This window comes from Pantherophis guttatus, chromosome 1 (assembly GCF_059756535.1).
Source record: "Pantherophis guttatus breed Tessera chromosome 1, ASM5975653v1, whole genome shotgun sequence".
Classification (NCBI taxonomy): domain Eukaryota; kingdom Metazoa; phylum Chordata; class Lepidosauria; order Squamata; family Colubridae; genus Pantherophis; species Pantherophis guttatus.
The window spans coordinates 93,842,901-93,865,929 of record NC_142063.1 but is presented as its reverse complement, the minus strand read 5'-3'; the positions used below and the strand labels follow the sequence as shown (position 1 = coordinate 93,865,929).

The window sequence follows — 23,029 nt, the reverse complement described above, 5'->3', positions numbered from 1 at the left end:
GTAACAAGAAAATAATTGTCTAAAACTATAATAGGCATTTTCCTTTTAATAATTATATATTTTACAGCTATATTAAAATGTTTTTTATAACTGCCCTTTTTGCTATATTTTTATACAAAATAATGTGCCAGTAATTCAAATAACGTATAGAAAAGCATTCTTTAGTGCAAACATAATCAAATCATTTATTTAATATGATCAAAGGACACTGAATATGGCATATTTCACACCAATCAATTTTAGCTTTTATTTATTTATTAGATTTGTTTGTCACTCATTTTGCTTCGAGGTGACTCTCTTTTAACTGTTTTGCTGTCAGAAGGCATTATTTCATTGCTTTGGAAAGTTTATAATGCGTCTGACCAGGGGTATTTCTATTATTGGATCATAATATTTGATTAAAATCAGGAAACAATATTGTGAATTGCTGCTTTATTTGTGTTAGATAGGGGGTGCAAATAGAAGAGGCAGGACACCGTAGTTCATTTCAGTACTTTATTTTCAGCCGCGATCAGGAGCAAGAGAGGAGGCAGGCTGCCGGAGCTCTCTTTTTATAGAGCCCTGGCAGTCTTGCCAGCCACTGATAGCGGTTTATTTTTCGTGCCGCTAGATTAGCCAATCAGCTGCAGGCATGCAAATGGGTGCTCCGTACGTCCATACGTAACAATTTGTAAAGCTAAATATATATTTTAACTATTGCAGAATATTGAGATTACATTTTTGAAATATCTTTATAAATCAGGTATACAACAGACTATCAGCTCAGGAAAAGGTAAATTATTGTTTGATTTTCAGAATAAATATTTGATCTCTAGTTAAAGTTAGGTTATTTAATCTAAAATATAGTTACTTTTTATGTTAAATTTTGTTTCCTAAGCAATTAATTTACTTTAAAAATATTTGCCCAGTTTTCACTCAAATATCTAAAGCAGCTAATAGTGACTACATTTGCACATCACACTATAATTTGACTTGTTTGTGTTTGGCTTAATGCATTGTGTGAATGCAGTTCCTGCAGTTAATAAAATATAGTTTAGAATATTGTGTGAGCCCATCAATTGTACTTTAGTCAGTATATCATAACTAAAGAAACTATGGTTGAGCATGATGTCTGTATTATTGCATTAGAATAAGTACAATAATAATTTTGACTACACTGTAGAAAAAACGCAGAGCTAAAGGAAAAATTAGATTAATACTGATCAGCAGATACAATATTTTTAAAAAAATCTATTTCTATAGTACTGCTCTAGCATTCAGTACCATAACCTAAAAGTCTTCCACAAACAAACAAAAAACAATTCAATGTGATATGCCACCATAGACAAACAGGGTGACTTCCTTAGGGAGGAGATCAACCGATTAGGCAACACTACAGATAAGACTTCTGTTTGTATCTATCCAAGCTCTATATTCATCAAACTTCAGTAGGACACAAAATAAAAGCTTCATTCACTATGTTAATGAGTAGAAAAATTAAGGTGGAAGAAGTGATTTACTGAAGTGAAGTATCTCACACAAGACTATCAGGATTATCAGCAAATTCTTAAAATATTTCAATTTTTATTTTTATTTATTTATTTTTCAGATTTCTATACCGCTCTTCTCCTTCCGGACTCAGGGCAGTGAACAGCCAAATATAAAACATTCATACACAAAAGTTAAAATAGATTTAAAATAATTAGATAAAATTTGGCCCATAATTTAAAACACTTCAATTAAAATCAATATCAAATTTAAAACCAACCATAAAATCAGGACAGCCCGGCTAACTGAAAAAAGTAGGTTTTAAGGGCCCGACGAAAAGTCCGGAGGTCCGGAGGTCTGGGATCACTCGTATCTCTGGGGGTAGATTGTTCCAGAGGGTAGGTGCCACCATAGAAGGCTCTCCCCCTGAGGGTCGCCAGCCTACATTGTCTGGTCGACAGCACCCTGAGGAGGCCCTCTCTGTGGGAGCGAACTGGCCGGTGGGAGACAATTGGTGGCAGAAGGCGGTCCCGTAAGTACCCCAGCCCTAAGCCATGGAGCACTTTAAAGGTGATCACCAACACTTTGAAGCGCACCCGGAAGTCCACCGGAAGGCAATGCAGCTCGCGCAGTAGAGGAGTCACATGAGAGCGTCCCGTCGCTCCCATAATCCCCCGCGTGGCCGCATTCTGCACCAGTTGGAGCCTCCAGTTGGAGCCTCCGGGTGCACCCCAAGGGGAGCCCCATGTAGAGAGCGTTACAATAGTCCAGACGAGAAGTAACGAGTGCTTGAGTGACCGTGCATAGGGAGTCCTGATCCAGAAAAGGGCGCAACTGGCGTATCAGGCGAACCTGATAGAAAGCCCCCCTGGCCACGGCCATCATATGCTCTTCTAAAGACAGCCGTGCGTCCAGGAGGACGCCCAAGTTGCGGGCCCTTTCCGTGGGGGCCAATGATTCGCCCCAATAACCCGCGATGGCACCAGCTGGCTATACCGGGACGCCGGCAGCCACAGCCACTCGGTCTTGGAAGGGTTGAGTCGAAGTCTGTTTCTCCCCATCCAGACCCAATTTTAAGACTTCCTTACATATAAACGTACCAATGATTTAAAATCATCATCTTTGACTTATGTAATTTTATATTTACAGTCTTGTGTTGCTTATTGATACCTACGTACTATGGCTATTGTACAAGTTTTAATAGGTGGTAAGGTACCTTTTAAAACTGATCATCATTTCAGACTGATAAGCATATAAAATCATGGTTGATTGATTATGGATCTTTCTATATGCAAAGTTGGTGTTAAATTCCACACAGAGCTTCAAGAAATTCATTTCTTCCTCTTTCCTCTAATTTTGGTGTAGTTTCCCTTGTTTCCTGATCTCTATCCCTTGATCTCCCTCTCCATTTTATAAATCAAAGATGCATCTTGTCGCCATTTCCCTGTAGCTTTCTGATTATTCCGAGGAGTGGTTTAGATAAATTACATGGCTGCTTTGGGAAAGGGCAGATTTTTCTTACCTGAAAACCCCAGAAACATAATAAATGAAAAACAGTGAAAGGGCCAAAAGGCATCAAGTCTCAGTTTTAGTATATGCCAATTGGTCAGCAGGAAGGAGTGTTGTTTATATAAGGAGGCAGGACAAAAAGTAATGAATGGAAATGAGAAAACTAACCTAGTAATAAGGAGAAATTCTCTAACAGTTAGAACAATTAATTAGTGGAATGGCTTGCCTTCAGAAGTTGTGGGTGCTCCATCACTGCTTGAGAAGGGGGTTGGACTAGAAGACCTCCAAAGTCCCTTCCAAATCTATTATTCTGTTAAATATTCTTTTATGTTTAATTCTGAGACATGAAAACAATTTCTAAATATTATATGTGCTTGTCATTAATTTGACATCTGTGTTGATGGAGATTGAACTGGTTTATGTCTACAGGATCCATTCTGAGTCGGCTACCAGGACCAAAGGTTTATTCTTCCAAGCTTTTGGGCTTGTGCTGGAGTCCATCCTCAGAGAACTTCTCTCTCTCCAGAATGTGCCTGGAATCTTGTGCTCAGTGCTCTGGAAAGTTCAGGGCATTATATCACCTGCCAAACAAGAAAGAAAATCTTAATACTTATTAATACTTATATTAATACTTAATACTTAATACTTATTTAGTACTTATTGATGGAATACTTGTCATAGTGTTGAGTTTGGAGATTGTTAAATTGGTCTTCAAATTAGAGGCACATTTGCCCCAAACTCATTTTTTAGTGTGGGTTGATGTATATTTGTTACACTCCACATACTTCATTGTCACCCAGGATCTGTTTCTACTTTCCTTTCACATATATTTCACTCAAATATATACTTTTTTCTTTGGTTCTGGCCACTTTTATATGAGAAGCCTCAACATTCAAAGACAAGTGCAGTTTTGATCTGAATAACAAGCATAAACCTTGGGCACATTAGTTAATGTCATGCAAAGTTTGAAATCAAGGGGTCACCAAGAGCTTCCCTTCTTCTCTGCCTTTGTTCTTTCTGCACCAATTAATCCAGGAGTGGGGAGTTGGTCAAACATTGGCCCTAATAATATTAATATTACATTTAGTAATTAAAATCTTCTTTTTAGATTCCATAGGTTAAATGGATGAAGATTTAAATAAAGAAATAGCAGCGTATTCCTTACAAAACTCCTCAGAAGCATTGCTTTCTATTCAGTTACTAGATTTCAAAACAACATTTCTGGAGGCCATAGAAGAGTTGCGTATGAGAAGGGTAGGTGCATTTATTATTTATGTTTAGTTTTTGAATTATTATCAAATGTTAATGCAGTAAAATCAATAAAATGAAATAGTCATTAAGATCTATTAAAATGAGTTAAAAAAACTCCATTCCTAACCATCTCAAAGTATTGGAAACCCAAACCAAACAGAGTAGTCACTGGCAGAAAAGTGTTTTCAATTCTCTTCTGTTCTTCATATTCAGTATATAGTACTACAATAGGAGTTTTGAGCTAAAGTTGTTGCAAGTGTCACATGAGAACTAGATTATAAATCAGGAGGGTCTATGACAATTTGCCACAGCCAACTCACCTTGGCCAATGTGCCACTGCCAACTCAGCATGGCCAACTCTCCACGGGACAACTTGCCATGGCCAACTGACTGCAGGATAATTCACTGTAGGACAAGAGTTACACTAATGTTAAAGAAATGGTAGAATAGAATCATTAAAGAAAGGATGTGAAAGGAGGGACAGAATGAAATGTGAATGACAATTTTTTTTAAAAAAAAATTATTTTAAATAATTGAACTGTTAAATTGTCCTGTGGTGAGTTGTCCCATGACAAGTTGGCAACAGTGAGTTGACTGGGGCAAGTTGTCCCATTCTGCAGCTAGGAGGCTACTACACTACAGCTTTTTCATATATAGAAATAAACATCTGTATTGAGTCAATAATAAAGAAAATGAAAATATAAGGTATGCTGTTAAATGTAAATTTATTCAGTTAAATACTGTATTGGAAAATATAACTAGCTTTCATGTGGCACTTATAACAATTTAAAATAAAATTCCTATTGCAGTAGCTGTTTACGATTCCTGAATATAAAGAACACAGAAAAGGCATTGAAATATTTTGTAACTTCTCTGAATAAGGAGAGAACTTGAGATCATTCACAAGTGCTCCAGACAGTTGCTCTCCATGAGAAAACTGCAAGACATTAGTCTTTAGGGCTGTGGGAGATGAGAAAATAGCTATTTTGCTCAAACCATTTTCAATGTTTTTAAATTCACATATTTCTTTTCTAATCATTTTCAAAAAATTTCTCATTAATTGATTTTTTAGGAACTTTTGGGTCAACATGTTTTATATTTCCAGATGAGTTTCCTTCAAACCTTAGTGAAAGAAATTTTAAATAAAAGTTAAGAACTTAATTGTCTACGAAGGTTCTCAGTCATCCAGGTCATGGTTGTCCCAAAGGTGCTTTTTCAAAATATTATATTGGATTTACCAGAGTGTTTATTAAAGGTTTGAAGAATTTTGTGAGAAGTGATAAAGAAAAAAAAATCTAGAACATTATTAGAAAGGACTAAAGATCAAGATTGTTAAAAGTAAAAGGAAGTAATATAAAGTTATTTTATCTGAACAGTGTTAAAATAGATATTTTGTTATCTCTGATAATCATTAAGGGACTTTTGCAGACCTCAGGACATAAATGATGAGATCTTATGGAACTGTTTATAGATGAGAGATGGGATATGACAAGGAAAGAGCATTTCTTTTATTTTAGAGGTGATAAATTACTAATATTGTTTATACTTGTGATAAAGGGAGAAGTAGTTTCTCTTTATATGTTTCTTTTTCTTTACTATATTCTTATTTTCTCCTTATTTTCTCTTTCTTATCTCTTTTCTCTTTTTCTCTTTTTCTTTTCATACCTTGTATTTTCAGTTAGTTTTTAATCTTGTAAATTATAATCTTTAATAAAATTACTATATTAAAAAAAAGGATAACAATTTTTTTCACTATTGTTCTGGCTTCTTATCTGGCAGTCTTTCATTAAACTATTATTTGGTTTAATGTCTTGAGTTGAAACCAATCTCAATTTACTTGCTATTGTTCATCAGTCAGCTTTGACCTCAACATGTTAATTTTCATAGATGAGAAAAACTGTTGACATATATGCTTGCCTTCAAAAAATGCTAATATCCTTGTGGAGCCACTGAATAACTTACAGAATCTGTCTCAAGAAAGAAACTGGTAGAAATCTGGAATTACCATATTTTTTGGACTATAAGATGCACTTGACTATAAGACGCACCTAGGTTTGGAGGAGGAAAACAAGAAAAAAATATTCTGAACCAAATGGTGTAGTAATATATTTAATAAAATATAGCAGAATAATATTTCAACCATGTAAAGTCAACAACAGTATTAAGAACCATTATCACTATCATTAACAAATGAGAAGAGACTTTAAGGTTCAAGCACTCTTCTAATTTTCTGGAAACCCTAAGAACTCATCATTGCTAGTGTCAGAATTTAGGAAGCTCAGTTGCTCGCAATCGCTGATATCACTTTCTTCGCTATCTTCATTTATGATACTATCTTCAATTCCATCTAATGCATTACTAATGCCACATTTTTTGAATGACCATGCAACAATTTCGTCCTTCACTGAGTGCCATGATGTTTTAACCCATTCACAAACTTGAGTGATAGTGGGCCTCTTCATTCGTCCAGTAGTATTAGATCATGATTACCAGCAGCCATCCATTTGTTCCACTGTTCTTGCATATAGACTTTAAATGGTTTGTTGATGGAAATGTCAAGAAGTTGCAAGTGGCTGGTAAGACCCCCAGGAATTACAGCTATAGGAGTGTTCACTTCTTTAAATCTCTTTTTTGTGGTTTCGCTAATATATGCTCTAAACTGGTCGAGCACTAATAAAGCAGGTTTTTTCAGAAGCCCTCCAGGACATTTGGACCACACTTTTTCAACCCATGCTCTCATTCCATTTTCGTCCATTCATCCTTTCTCATGAACATGCATAACAACTCCTTATGGAATCACTTCTTTTGGAAAGGTTTTCCTTTTGAAAATTAACATTGGTGACAATTTGGTTTGTCTGTACAGCAGGACAACACAACCATATAATGTGTTTTCGTATGTCCTGAGATTTTCACGGTTATGGTTTTGGCACCTTTCAGATCAACAGTCTTATTAGATGATACATCAAAGGTTAGCGGGACTTCATCCATATTCACAATCTGGCCAATTTCAAAATTATTTTTCTTCCTAGCATCTATTACAAGTGTATGAAAAGACTGAATCTTAGATTCATATTCTTTTGGCATTTTTTGCATTAGTTTTGGTGCGCAAAGCAAGGCCATATCGCCTCATAAATCTGTAGCACCATGATGGTGATCCGGTAAAATCCTGAATGCCTTTCTCTACAGCAATGTGTTTGGCTTCATCTATTACCATTTTTGTAGACACTGCGAAGCCATTACTCCGGTGATGTGTAATCCATTCTTTCATGTCCATCTCTAACTGTGGCCACATTGCAGCAAGCCCAAGAAAATTGTGTTTACTTTTATCTTTTACTTTTTGCAGCTGATTCATCTGTTTCCTCCACTCTCTTATCATTTTTTCAATTGGAGGTGGTTCAAAATGTTTCTCCACTGCTCTGTTTCCTCAGCATATTTTACTACTTCCAGTGTAAAAGAAATTTTATATGCTAGTCTTTTCTGGTTTGACATCCTTGTATGTAGCGTGAGGAGGTACCATAGTATTTTTCTGCAAGAAAGAACTGTCAGCAATGTGTCCTTTATTGTTATGAGAGCACTGTAGCTGAGAACATCAAGGAATGACACACTATTATAGGGGATCTGCTGCAGACATACTGTTATGGGGGACATGTTTAAGGTTTCACCTTTATAGGGGACAGTTTATAATGAGGACACTTCATTAGAGGACACTTTCTTAGGCACTTTTCATAGGATTGTATTTTGTTTCTGCAGTGCCCACTTACATCCCCATGTACCGGTATGTGTATGTGTGTGTGAAAGTAAAAACAAAGGAATTGGCTGATTGGAATGTTAGTCAGATTTCAGATTTTAACCATGCCAGATGAGCAGACGAGACCTTCCCCGATGTACACTTGCTAAACTGTTGCATAAATGGACGTTTACTCCAATAATCCAGGCAGCTGGGATTGCCTCACTCCCTCACCCGTGTGTCTCTGCCTTCCATTGCTGCCGGAGATACCGCAAAAGTGTCCAGCAAGGCTCCCGCAAGCCTAATAATTATTCCCAGTTACAAATTGATATCCAATATCCAATCCAACTTCTAGGCCTTAAAAAGAGGGCAGAATATATGTTTCTTGCATAGAAATATTGTGTTTGTAATTTTTTGAACTTGTTGACAATTTGTCCTTTTTTTCTTTTTGATTGAAGTCCATTTACATTCCAACTGATTATTTTAATTATCAGGCCTCCATGGACACAAAACATTTCTGAAGATCAGTTTCCCAATTATAGAACCATTGTGTACTGTAATAAACTTATGGAAAATCAAATCCTCAAAAAGACAATATTTAAATGGTGAATATGAATCTAATCACCAGAATGCAAGAACAAAAGTGAGCGGTCTGATGAGGAGTCAGTATGTAAAGCTACTCATTGGTTGCTTTACATTGCAATGAACAAGGACACATTCAATTTTGCAGCTACTAAGATTGTTGGCCAAGCAGGTACAAAGATAGCCAGGAAAATGATTGAAGACTGGGAAATGGGTCTCTTGTCAGTCAACAGGAGTGCTGATTTGCCACCAGCTTATCAAGTACTTAGGAGCCAAAGACTTGGTAGCACAAGGAAACAACAGTCGATGACTGAATAGCTGGCCATCAACATCTCAATCAATCAGTAAGCAGCCAATCAGGCACCACAGAAGTACTATATATAGAATAGCCCAAAGCATCCATTCTGGTAGAGAGAAGTTCCCTGAGAATGGGCTCCAGCACCAGTCTGAAAGCACAGAAGTCTAAACCACTGATCCCGGTGACCCAAGATCCAGATTGGATCTTGCAACATTATCCTAGGACATGTATATTTGCCTTCATTTGTAAATTATAGTAATGTTATTACACCTTCCTAGAAGTGTATGATATGCTTAAAGTTAGTGACACCAAGATAATGCTCAAAAAGTTAGCAGGCTCAGTTTACAACATCAGAGAGACAATGTCCTCTAAATGGCAACTGTCCGGGTAGATAAATAACTGATTTGCAGATGCTCATCCTTTCATTTTCTAAACTTCAGTTTATGTGGGACTGAAAAATATTGTTGGAAATACACATTGTGCACGAGGGTTCATGCTTTACATTGTGACATGTTGTCTTTCCATTCTTGCCGTAATTAAAATAATCTTTTAAAAAATCAGGACAAAAAGACTGGTAGACCCCTAGTAAAGTACTACCAAAAGTATTACCACTTGAGGATTTACTGCTTACGGTACTGCAAAAATACACAAAAATCATGTGCTAACCCGGGTATTTCCTCCTCCCCTTTATTATAGTGACCCCACTACCCTTTTCACGGAGCATTTCATGGAGCAAAAACACTTATTAAATTATTTGCCTCAATGATGCCAATAAAATATCAAAGATAAGTAACGTGTAGAAAATCAGATTCACTAACTGTGTTAGTCACTGACCACATCGGTTGTTTAATATTTTGCTTCTTTTTTATCCTGTTGGTATAAACAGATCCAAGAAGGAACCTGTTTTTCTTCTTTTAAGACATACCATAGTGGATGTTAAACTTTGAAAATTTCACTTGAGGAACTACTTTATGTAGGGCACCCTAAACAGACTATGAATCTGTAAGTCTGGAAACTGTTTGGTTGGGTAACAAAAAGAAATAGATGTGGCAATTTTGTAGGAGGTGGATTATGATTTTGAAAAAGATAGTAAAAGTACCTAGTTTGGGCTGCTTGGATATGAGCCAGCTATACAGTATTCCTAAATCTGTTCAGGGTCAAACAATCAGGGGGGTTTGGACAATACACTGCCTTTCTTGTAAAACTACAGCCTGAAGCAAGCATTTTACAAAAGGCTTGACACTTTCTAAAGGTTATAGAGAGTAAATAAACCATCAAATGACTCCTCTTTTATTGTTATGGTGGTGTTTTTGTAAAAAACACTTAAATCCTTGTAGTCCTAAGGCAGCTAATAAAACAGCAACACTTGTAAAGGTTTTATATTGCTTGTTATCTTCTTAAAATGATATACATTTTTCTCCTAAACAGAAGAAAGTTTTCCTGTTAAAGAGCAACAGAACTGTTTGTTTCAAGGCAAAAGAAATTGAAAGTGTTGTATTTATAATAAAAAGAAGCAACCAGTCGAACAAACAATACTGGTGATTTTAAAGAAGCCTTTCACTTTTACTTCAAGATTAGTTTTTTTTTATTAAAAAAATAACTTTTTGAGATATCTTTTATGTAATTACTGAATTTTTCCCCTCAAATAGGACAATATTTCATTTTCATTTGCTATTTTAAAGCTCCAAGTTTCCAATTTTTTTTACTTAACAAGTTTAATCCAAATATATGCATAATTGTAAAAAAATTAATGCTTGTTAATTTCTATTCAAATATCTGATTATTAACAGATTAATGATATAAATTTAATTTCACTGTACTGATTTATGGTGCCGTGGAAAAGATCAATTTAAAATAATGTATAGCTTCTAATACCTCATGCATATTTAAATTCCAGAAAAATATTTAGTGTAAGCTACAGACAAAGGTTGAAACACCTGCAGATAAGGACAACACCATGCAAGAAATTTTGTGGAATTTCTAGAATCTGTAGGCCAGCTTGGAAGGAGCTTTGGACATTTTGTATTTTTGTGAAGTTTGAAGTGTTGAAGTTTGGCTGAGATTAAATGATGTTTATTACTCACTGTGATCAGGGGTGGGTTCTACTTACCTTTACGACAGGTTCACAATGGGGCCACGCGTGCCTGCATAGAAGCTTCCTGATGATGTCGGGGTCGGTGGGCGGAACCTCCCACCAGTTTTACTACCGGTTCTATAGAACTGATCCAAACCAGGGGCAACCCACCACTGGCTGAGATGCAATGTAATTGAAACCACTGCACCACTTTTTTGTTTTGCTTTATTTGCTTTCTCTATAGTTTAAACTAAACTAATTTTTTTAAAGAATTTAAATATGCATCAGGCATTAGAAGTTATAAATTATTTCAAGTTGATCTTTGGCTACATTCCACCTCTCATCCAGGCTTGAGTTTCAAGTCCTTTAAATGAAATGTTGGTTTGATAATTCATCAGTTCCTCCTCCAAAGGGATTGTGGGAGAAATTGACAAAGTTTTTCTACCTTCCATCTTCTGTTCATCAGAAGACTGACATACATGCACATTACCAGACTATTCCTGCAGTTCCCAAATATTTAAAATGTCCCAAAGCACCTCTGTAAATTTCGTGTGTGTATCTAGCACACGGAACTCACAGAGGCACTTTGGATCTTTCAGATATTTGAGGGAAACACAGCAGGATTTGTCACCTGTCAGACAGAACATGAATTACTAGACTAGTAGTCACAATGCAGATTCCTTCATTTTTGTTATAGCACATAAAACCTAGATCTGGGAAAGACATTCATATTAGTTTTTGTTTGTTTTTAATCTTTCTTTAAATAAAATATTTTAAAAAATACTTTTTTAAAGAGACAATGCCAGGCCAGCTTCCTGAGTTCTTACTGAAGCACTGGTGGGATTCTTGGCAGCTGATAAAAAATGTGAACATTTCAGGATTCGTGGGTAGATTTATCAGATCCATGAGAAGCAGCCTTGTTTAGGAGTTCATCTGTGGGCATAGCAAATGGGCAGCCTGAAGATGAATAGATACTGAAAACGGACTTTTCTTTACAAAGATCACTTATTTGTAATATTGAGGGTTAACTTTTGCAAAAATGTTATTTACATCTACAGTGAATTAAAAATAAAACGGTCCTTCCACCACTGAAAATAGCAGCAAAACAAAATTTTGCTTTCAGACTATGGAAGAAGCTGAATATATAAATCTCATATGAATTATACCTTTTGTCTTGCTGTGGAAAGGGCTTGATGTATAAATTTCATATGTATTATCCCTTTTGTCCTTCTAAGGTTGTCCTGAATAAAGAAATACTGTGAAAATGCAGGTTGGAAAAAGAACTTCATAGACTAGTAATCTCCATCCAGTCCATTTCCTAGAAAGATTAGGTGAACAGGTTTCCATAAATTCATTTGCAGATGTTATGTTGGGGGGAAGTTGTCAAACCCAGCCGTTGACTATTTTAATCAAAAAAATCCACCATGGTCTTAAATGTATTCTCATTTGCATAAATACAACTTTTAAGATTTTTAGGATGATAGAGTAAGAAAATGCATTGACATAAAGAAATAATTTTCAATGCTAAAACAATTTCAGTCAGTTATTAATCCTTTGAAAATATTTTAATAATAAAGCTTATCATATATTACAACAATGATTTTGTTTTAATTTTGAAATTAGGATTCAGAAAATCTTTATGAGAAACAAATTAGCAAACATGTTGCTGAAAAACAGGACCTTGTATGGCAGAAGGTTGGTGACTGTCATAATTTTTGATCTTATCATTGAAATTTAAGAATAAGGAAAAACTGATATCTGAACGTTTTAATATACTTCCACTAAATATTTAGTGTTAAATTTAGTGGATATAATAATCAACTTAATCCTAAAACTGTTACATGTGTTTAGAATCTGGCAAAACTAAATCTGAAGAAGCTGTATTCCAATGCCTTTTTTTATTTTCATCTAATCCAGAAAATTCTGAATATAGTCCAAGACTCAAGATTGCTACTGCTTTGAATAATTTAATTACTTTGCAAAACAAATCATATCTTGGAACTGAAAGGAAAAAATATAAAGTGTTTCATACTTATTGAAAGATTATCCTATTGTTGCTTCTCTTTCATACTAATTTATAGAAAATATATGCCTGTTTTGTCACACAAATAAACCTATTGCACCTTGATTAGAAAGTAATTGTTATTTTTACCTTGTATGGCTTACTTAAGCCATTCTTTATTATCATTTAAAAAAATCATTATTATGAACTAAGATTAAATTGTACATTAAATATAATGTACTAGTGGTATGGTAATAATGATAGGGTGAGAGGTTAATGTGTTTACTATTTTTATAATGGACTTTTATATTTTGTATGTGGCCTTGGTCTAGAATCACTGAAAGTGAGTGGGCAGCCATATAAATTCTCTAAATAAATAAATGTCTTAATCAATGACACTTTTAAAAAAATGTGCTTAAAGGTCAGCTTCAAATATTAGATTTTAAATTATTGTCAACAAATAGGAAGCTGTTCAGCATGAGAAAGGAGCATTAAAGAAGCAGCATGCAGAAGCTATTACAACTTTAAAAAAACAAGTAAGATGCTTTTTTCCTCAGCAATAATTATTATATCTCTGAATAGATTAATTTTAGCTTTATGTGGAAAGTAATATTGCCATATGAATTCACAAGAATTTGGCTACAATCGACACTTTCCTGGGAATAAGTTATATTGAACTCAGTTGAAAGAAAAGCAAAAAGGTAGTATTTGCAAGATCAAATGTCAGCTTCTGTCTGAAGTAGCTTGTTTTATATAAATTAAGTGTAAGTTTGTATACTCTCATCCATAGCAAAGAAACCCTTCAGTAACAAATCAAGAGTTATACTTTATACTAATAATATTTCAGCCCAAGTCAACTTTATATATATAAGGTAAGATGGGCAGCCAATAAATTTTACAAATAAATAAATATGTTGAAAAGAGTAGGGAATGGAATTTCATAGGTTAATGGCAATGTGGTACAATAGATGATCATAGTATCCATACTTAAGACCATTCCATTGGGAAGGGTATATATGCTCGGCTCAGATTAGAAGGCTGAAGAATCTTGTAGTTGATTTCATGTTCAATAGTATCAAAAATTATTAAGAGATCCAGAAGAGCTTTCAGGGTACAGTTTTCCCATTTGTTCCCCAATATAAGTCATACAACAGGTCGAGCAGGATCATATCTCTCTCATAACCAAGCCTAAATTTTGATCAGAATGTATCTAAATAGATAAGAGTATCCAACATTACTTGGAATTAAAAGATTACCTCAGACTCCAACACCTTGTCCAAGGAACATAGGTTTGAGACTAAATAGTAATTATCCAGAGCTCTGTGACCAAATTTGTCTTCTTCAGCTGATGCTTCATCATTACCACCTTTACAAGTGTGAGGACTTTCATTATGAAGGAGAGATCTCAAAGACCTAGACACCCAACCCAACTCTAACCTGTTGCAAAAGCTAGAATGAACAATGGTCTAAAGAACAAGCAACAAGCCTCACTCCTCCAAGCAGTTTGTTAAAGTTGTCAGATTACAACAATTGTCTATAACACTATAACAAGACAATGTGATTCTATAATCCTTGGTCAAGAGATTACATTAGCAAAGTACTCAGTAAATGGGTCATAGTAAGCTTCAGGATTTCAGCAGTCATGTTTTAGAGAAAGCTTCTATTCATCCAGAAGTACACTGCTGGACATACTAAGCAGATTCAGTGTACTATGACTTTAAAATATCTTCTCAATATTTTTGAAAAAAAATACTGTAATTTTTATTTTATTGTTTATCATTACTGTATTAAAATAAAAGTTACATATAGACACAGAGTGGAGATCCTGCACTTTTTAATAGGATCAGAACAGTCTATCACTTTCTAATCTAGTATATCAAAAAAAATATATGTAAATATAGATAATCCTTGCATGCTAACCCCTGCCTCGGAGAATATCCTAGTTACACTGCGTGTCCCAATAGCACACAATATATGCTGCCTTTAAGTTGTTCTATTGAATTAGTGAGGATAATTAGCATGGTTTGCATTCTTCATCTGCCACAAGGAGCTATGTCAATAATTACTCTGAAAATTCTGAATTCAGTCCAGCAGCAGGGAGGCTAATCTCGGCACAGTAAAAATGAGCACAAAACTATTAGACTTGAATACAGTGTACATTGATCACAAAATATGGTTCAGACATTTTGCAGTAATCAAAAAATTGTTTAATTTGCTCAGAAACCCTTTATTCCAAGAGAGGGGGAGATAGGGTCTAAATCCAAATCTCTACCTAGCAAACCAATTCTTTGCATGTCCCATGGTCTCCCTCTCACTAGATATCAAGAAACAATTATAACATGATTTGGTGGACCTGAATGTTGACATGGTAGCATCCAATCAGTTAATGAGGTTTAGTAAATTTTTCTCTCCCCTGGAAAAGCAGTATTTAGAATTTTAGGAGATTCTTAAAAAAGATTATTTATGATATACAATTTAACTGTCATGAAATTAAAATAAAGCATCTGGATATTAATAATTTAAACATTATGCTGGTCTATTATTGTAATATAGTTTTTATTTAGTTTAAAACCTTCAAAATTTCAAGACAGAGTCTTTAAATTTGAAAGGGGAAATTGCTTTATTTCTTTTTCTTCCTGTAGGAAGCCCAAAGAAAATTAAGTTGTTAAATTCTAGCTAATGAAAAGCAGACTTTTCAGTTTTATAATCAAAGGGCACCAATGTCATAGAAAATAGAACGGGAGAAATGTGTAGATATGGTAGCAAAGGCAGAACCACTTTAAAACTACAATTTTCTAAATAAGATCTTACAGATCCATAAAACATTGTTTTAACATTCCTACTAAAGTGAAAGGATTAAACAGAAAGAACTGATATTGGAACAGTCCTATAATATATTGCTTTAACATCTGTTGTTCCACATGTGTCTGATAATAATCTGATAAAATCATTAATTGTAGTTGGAAATTTGTTTTATTATTTAGCAAAACTATTTCCTGTCACTTTTTCTATTCCATTTCCTTGAAAACTGGTTGGAGTAATGGTTAAACTGTTGGACTTGTAGGGAGACCAAGGTCCTAATTTACCCTTAGCCATAGAAACCCATATAGGAGGAATATTATGTTTACTCCTATTGTAAAAAGTAGGATATAAATCTAATTAATAAACATATATAATTTTGTAAAAGTAGAAAAGTTTTGTATTCTTCCATAGATAACCAATTTTGGAATAATAAAATGTTGAGGTTTATTCATATCTGAAGCAGTTATTGAAGTTTTTGTTCCTGTAGAATTTTTAATGAGGACTCTGCTCTCATTTGGGAAAGCAGATTCCTTTGCAGAGCAAATTAATACATTTTTCTGGAAGCTTACAATGTAATTATATTTTATATCAATTAAATAAAAATGACCTGGTTTGGCTAAAATGTTGAATATTGTTTGAACATACTGTTTATTTATTTTTCTTCTTGACACAAGTTTCAAGCAAAAATGATTGCTATGGAAGAAGAAAAGGTAATATGAACACTTGTATAATTTACTTGTTCAATTAATGAATGTTCAGTTAGTGGTTGAGTATTTAAGTGCTTTGTATGGAAGGTACTGGCAGCGGCTCATTTCTTACTTTCCAATAGCAATGTGTACAATAACTGATAAGTCCCACTAAGAATATTGATGGCCTTTCAACATAGCTTCCCAAATATTCATGGGTATGCTTTCAGAAGGAAACATCGGCTATATTTCTAAGAGTACATGAAATGCTTCAATGAATCTGGGGTACTATTATAATCTTTTAAAAAATGATTTTGTGTTATTTATAGTTTAGGGTCTATTTTTTAAAAAAATATTCTACTTTGTAAACAATGGATTCTTTAACATAGTATGATACATACTGTAAAAATTTGATTGGTGAGATGGGAAGCTAAATAAATGCAATAAGTAAATAAATTGATACTAATAAATCAGCCATTCTATATTTCAATTAAGATATAGTCTAAAGAAATAATTATACAATGTTTAATTAATGAAGTTTGTATGTAATTACCGTTTTTTTTGGCGTATAAGACACACCCTTTTCCCCCTAAAAGGGGGTGAAAATTTAGGTGTGTCTTATACACCGAATGTAGCCCCACCTACCCACTGGTCCCCACCCTTTGACCTCTGCCTCCCAGCAGTTACCTCCTTGTAGCAAACAGCAAAAAGAAACAGCGTGTTTCAGCTTCAGCACAGCCTAATTAGCACAAGTTGATTAAATCGGCCTCCCGACTCTCAACTGTTTTGCTCTCAGATGTTTTGCGCAGGCCTCTGCTGTTTGCTGCAAGGAGGTAAATTGCTGGAGCAGATTTTTTTTTCTTGTGCTAATCAAGCTATACTGAAAACGAAAATGAAAGTAAAGCAGGCTGTTTGCTGTTTGCTGCAATGAGACAAAATTTCTGGGAGGCAGAGACAGAGGCAGATTTCTTTTTCTTGTTTTCCTCACCAAAAAGGGTAGGTGCATCTTATACTCCGAAAAATACGGTACTTGATAGAAGTGATGAAGCTAACTTTTGCAATTGGCAGGTTACTATAAAATAGTAGAATGTGTGAATATAGTTTAGAAGCTGACTGCATATTGTGCTATTTAAAATGCCATATATGAAAAGTAAAAATATCAGATTTTGCAAAACAAAACAAAACAAAAAATAAAATTGAAGTAATAATTTCCTTGCATATTAAGACAGAATCTGTGGATCATTTTATAACAATTTCAAACAGAGCCCATAAATTACTGTAGATTAGAAGAATATAAAGCGAGATATATTCTTCAGTATCATTCTCAATGTCCTTGGAATAAGTATATTTCCATCCTTTAAATCAGTACAATAGGAAATCCCATTCAGTAACTGTATTCAACACAGAGAAACAATTGTGCCTGTAACTGGCTACAATGATGGAAAAATGACATGTGTGACATCACAATACAAATTCTGTCTGTACATATTTGTATAGTATGTAAATTACAGAGTTTGCATCATGACGTCCTTATACATGTTTTATTAGTTATTCTCCATTGGATCTCTTGGGAGTTAGCCTTTCTCAAGTATGTGTGCTTACAAAATAAATGTACACATCTATATTCAGTCTATTATTATTTATACATAATGATAAATAAATTTTAGAAGACTTATTCAAGAAGTGCATGATATAAGAAATATTTCTTTGAAGGGAAAACACCTGCTTGCTGTGGAATCAAAAGAAAGAGAAGTGGAAGGACTGAAAGAAACATTTAAAAACTTACAGGTACATTAACATTGAATTCAAGATTTATTTATTTAGGCCCTATCTCTATAGAGTACAACAGTGATGGGTGTAGTGAATTATCTGATTTTGCCGGTTAAATGAAAAATAATATAACATGAATCCCTACTCTTTTCCCAGTCATCTGATTAGTAGATTTAGTTTTTATTTACATGTTTCCTGTGTTAGATTGAAAAGATTTGTTCTGCAGGTATGTTCTAAGGAAAACAATGTATTAACTCAAAAAGAAAATAAGAAATCCTCTTCCCATTGTCAGTCACAACAAAATGTTCAAACGTATTATGTCATAACTTTCATGGAATCTTTGATCTCAGCAGCTTTTGCTATGGCCAACTTCTATAAACTGCAACAAATGTGTACAACTGATTAAAATGACAGTAACAGGATGGTCCTCTCCAAAACAGATACAGTGTACACTAGGGGTGTCAAACTCAAGGCCTGGGGGCTGGATCTGGCCTGTGTGGTGCTTAGATCTGGCCCGTGGGGCTGTCTTGAAAACAGGAAAGGACTGGCCTGTGGGGCCTTTGCCAGTGAAAATGGAGCTCGGGAGCCGGTTTTCTCTGGTAGAACACTTGGGCCTCCACAGGTGCCCCTGACATAAGTGACGAGCTGGCCACACCCATCCCAGCCATGCCCACTCCTGCCTCCCGAGGTCAAACACAACCCTGATGCGGCCCTCAGTGAAATCAAGTTTGATGTTCCCCAATACATACAATAAATGCAGAAATATGTAATAGTACATGCATTAACATATATTTTGTAGGTTTTGAAAATTTAAGCACGGTTTATTGTGGCTGTAAATTTTATGTCAGCATGGAAAAGCAGGAAATTCTTCTGATTTCTAGTATCAGATATTTTATTTTCTTCATACTGGGAGATATTAGATCACTATTTCTTTCAAGAACAATTAACTTACCACTACGTAAATGTCCTTCAAGACAGTGTTATAATGGGCCAAGTCCAAAAAATGCCAACCTCTTAAAATTTCATTTTCTCTCACTTCTTTGAAGAGTCATAGGATCCTATCTAATGGTCGCTTTGCCGTTAACCGATTTGTTAAAGACCAAGCCTGCTACTGCTAAGCTCCGACCTGGCCAGCTACTCCCATGGACGCTAGGCTGTCAGCGGGCTTTCGAGGCTCTAAAGGCTCTGTTCACGAAGGAGCCCGTCCTGCAACATCCAGACCCTGAACGGCCATTTATCATCCAGGCTGATGCTAGTGATGTGGCTGTGGGTGCCATCCTTCTGCAGACAAATGCACAGGGGCAATTGCAGAGGTGGCATACAATAACACTGTGCATAGTAGCACCGGGTTCACCCCATTCCGGGTGGTCAATGGGTTAGACTTCATGCCTATTCCCAAGTATCTGCAGGAACCGCCCTCCCCATGCTGGCCCAATGATTGGGTACCATACAAAGTGTATGGAGCGCTGTGAAAACAGCACTAACGAAAGCATTCAAAGCCCAAGCAGACAAAAAGCGGGCCCCTCACAAACCGTTCTAGGTGGGAGGGAAAGTGTATCTCTCAACCATCAGGTTGGAAAGGATGATGTTTTGTGATATATCTCTGTCATATTAGAGCTTGTTCTGATAAATTTTGAACATGACATAATTCTATTCTCAAAGAAAGAAAAGCTCATACACATGACTTGGTCAGAATCAGACACACAACTTTCGTCATGAATGATACGTAGCACATGATTTCCTGTACATTGTTGGCTCAATGTATTGCAATATGACGGCTTTCTTTTTGAACTGTAGATATATTTTGATCTATATAAGTGGTAATGGACACAGAAAAAAGACAGTTGGGTTTGTTGTTTGTTTACTATTTGCCACAAAGTCCAGGTGTTCATTCACTGTCAGGTTTCCTCTTAGATCTCCCTCTCAGAGACTATATCTTCCTTCAACTGTCCTACTTAGTTGCTCTGTTTTCTTTCCTCTTTCCCTCCAATTCCCTCCCCTGTTTCTGGGCTAACAAGAGAGAAAGAGAGAGAGCAAAAAGAAAGGAATTGACTGAATTACTGCAGTGTGTTCAGCACAATTTGACTTTCTTCTGGATCTGCTTAGCCAAACACTCACTGCTTCTCCATTGGGGGGCAGGATGTTTCTCAAGATTTTCTTCTCTAGAGATCAGGGCTTTGCCACTGACAGCTGATCCCCTTCTTCCCTTTTGGGATCTTTTTGAATCTTGGGTGGAGCTCTAACTCTTGTTGTCTTCCCTTCCTTTCTTCTAAGGAAGCTGTCCCTGGATTTTTCTTCTCCCTTGTTGACCAGAAACTGACAAGTCTGCACACTTAACTTCTTTCTCAACATTTCTCCACTTTGTTCACTCCATGCATAGACTTTTCCTCTCTTCTCCTTTTTTCTCTAATTTTTATCTAGACTGGCAGCAACCAAGGAGGTGGATTCACCCCAGAATTCTAGTCCCTAACACCCATATATCAGGCTGGACCACTGGGACACCTTTCTCAGAATCTTCACACACCATCCCTGGCAAGGAGCCAAGTCAGCCCATCAGATTTTGTGATGGCAGAACTACTTTTCAAGGCTAAAACTGCTTTCCCCTTTTATTCACCAAGTACTGTATGCTGACTCACACCAGCAGAACAACTATCATGTCAAGCCTATATGCCACAGAGTGGTACAGGATATATGTAGATCTCCAAGTAGTTCTGTCTGAACTATAAGAACCATGAACTAAAGTTAACTTCAATGCATCAGTAAGATCTTTCTTTTGCCTTTTCGCTATTTTTTGAATTTGAAAATGAATACAAATCTGTTCAACAGTAAATTGAAGACAAAAAACACATAGTGTAAATTAAAGCACTTAATTCATATTTGGAAAAGCCAGAAGTACAAGTTGAGATTTCTAATTGTCTTCCATAGAAGCAAGGTGTTTCCTTTGATGGAAAGATTCCCAATCTGAAGCTCTGAGAGCAAGAATCTCTAAATACCAAAGCATATTAACTGATTCTGAATGGACAAAGGCAATGCCTTCAATTTATAAAATATTTCTATAGGTTGTGATCAGAAGCAATCATGTAAGTCTGATTGTGTTTGGACTGCTTTCAGATGAATCATAAATCTGATTGATATAACAAATGTAGAATATTTCAAGCCAGATAAAATCAAGCATAGATTCTTCTCATAGACTCAGATCATATTCCTCTGAGATTTACTCATTTGATGAGATTAAAATATGGAGTTTCTTTTAGGAGTCTACTATGGGAAAGAGAATCTTCAGCTCCCTTTAGCTAAATTGCTTAGAATACAGATTAATGTGATCATTTAAAAAAGTTAATCAAACTTCTTGGATAGTATGAGAAAAGCTAAATATGGCTAATTTACTGTTACTAATAAAAGTAAAGTTAAATCAAAATATGATGAAAGCTTTAGGAAATATTATATTTATTTCATGCCCTACCCTTATGCCAGTGAATTCATGTGTTTTATTCATGAGATGGAGCTTAGAAATCCATGTAATATTTAAAGAGATTACAGTCTTCAAATTTTGAGGACTTCTAGTTTCAAGATCGCTTTACAAAAATGAAAAGCTGTTTCTCAACAAGGCAGTGAGGTAGAACAGACATAATTTTAGCAACCTTTAAGAAACAATAGTAGGGTGGACAAGATCTGCAACATTTTCATTTTAAGTACTAGTTCCCCATTCATTCAAATAATGTTCTGGACAAATAAGAAATGATTCTGAGGACATAAAGGAAATTGCTGATTCCTAACAACAACTACCACCACCACCACAACCAAAGAAAGACTTACTTTTTTGTGACGTTTCAATCTTCTTGGTGAAATGAGAACTGTTCCGCTGCAGCTCTGTATACAGAATTTTAGAAGTCATCTCTTATGGACTTATATGAAATCTTATCTTGCTTTTTTTATTTTTGAAGTAGACATAAAATGATTATTACAATTTGTGAATTGCAGTATAAATCCAGTTGTATCTGGAACTTAATCCTGAAGTAAATATTTTTTTTCTTGCCAACAAGAATAAAACTTCACAGAGAGACTTTTTTTTAACTCCCAAAACATTCATGCTAGAATAATTAAATTTAGATTAAAGTCTCTACTTTATAGAAATTATTACCTGGATGTGCTTCTTCTGTTTTAAGTTTAAGAAAAACAAAATCTGTCAAGCAAAAAAGTAGAAAGGAATTCTGAAATATCTTTTGGAACTATATGAAACCAGAGTAACTTCTCACTATTAAATATTTATTCCCAAATTTTAAGCCACACCTTGACATGAATATAGGACATTTTACTAAAAACTTATTCTTTAAGCATTATTTATTTATGCTCTTTCTTTTTACTCTGCCGCAATGGGAAAAATGTTATCTGCCATTAATTCTGTACTGATTACTCTTTTCCCATTAACTTTATAAATAGCTTGGTTATTTTGATGTCATTCTTTGTTTATTTAATAATCCAGTTAATGCTGAGATTATTGTAAAAGCAAATTCCTTCACATTGTTGACCTTCTGTGCAAAAGGCTGAAAGGATTTGTTATGCCCTGCTCAATTCATGACACAGCAGAAGTGATATATAGTGTACTTCATGGTTGGGTGAGCATGTTACATAGTTTTAAAGTAATAAATGCTCCCTAGCTTTTCTTAACTAAGATAAACTTGGGAAAAAAATCATCTAGTGGTGGAATCTTATTTAAACTGATTATAACAAAGGCTTTGGAGTGAAATACTTCTAATTTTATTTCAGCCAGCTCAGTTGCACTAAAGTAGTTCACATATTCTATTTTATAGAACATATTTGAATATCAGAAAACATACAGAATCACTTCTTTTCTTAGTTG

The 23,029-nt window shown here is 35.1% G+C and overlaps 1 protein-coding gene across 3 annotated transcripts in view; it reads left to right on the top strand.

The window, feature by feature from the left end:
• The window catches only part of CCDC73 (coiled-coil domain containing 73), a 63,318-nt gene that overhangs the window by 14,862 nt on the left and 25,427 nt on the right, over positions 1-23,029 (top strand). For all 3 annotated transcript variants that reach the window (XM_034417164.3, XM_060687656.2, XM_034417165.3), the window contains exons 2-6: positions 4,085-4,230; positions 12,532-12,603; positions 13,375-13,446; positions 16,387-16,422; positions 18,112-18,186. In XM_034417164.3, the coding sequence (XP_034273055.1) occupies positions 4,099-4,230; positions 12,532-12,603; positions 13,375-13,446; positions 16,387-16,422; positions 18,112-18,186 (387 nt within the window). In that variant the 5' untranslated portion in view covers positions 4,085-4,098. The remainder of the gene's footprint in view (positions 1-4,084; positions 4,231-12,531; positions 12,604-13,374; positions 13,447-16,386; positions 16,423-18,111; positions 18,187-23,029) is intronic.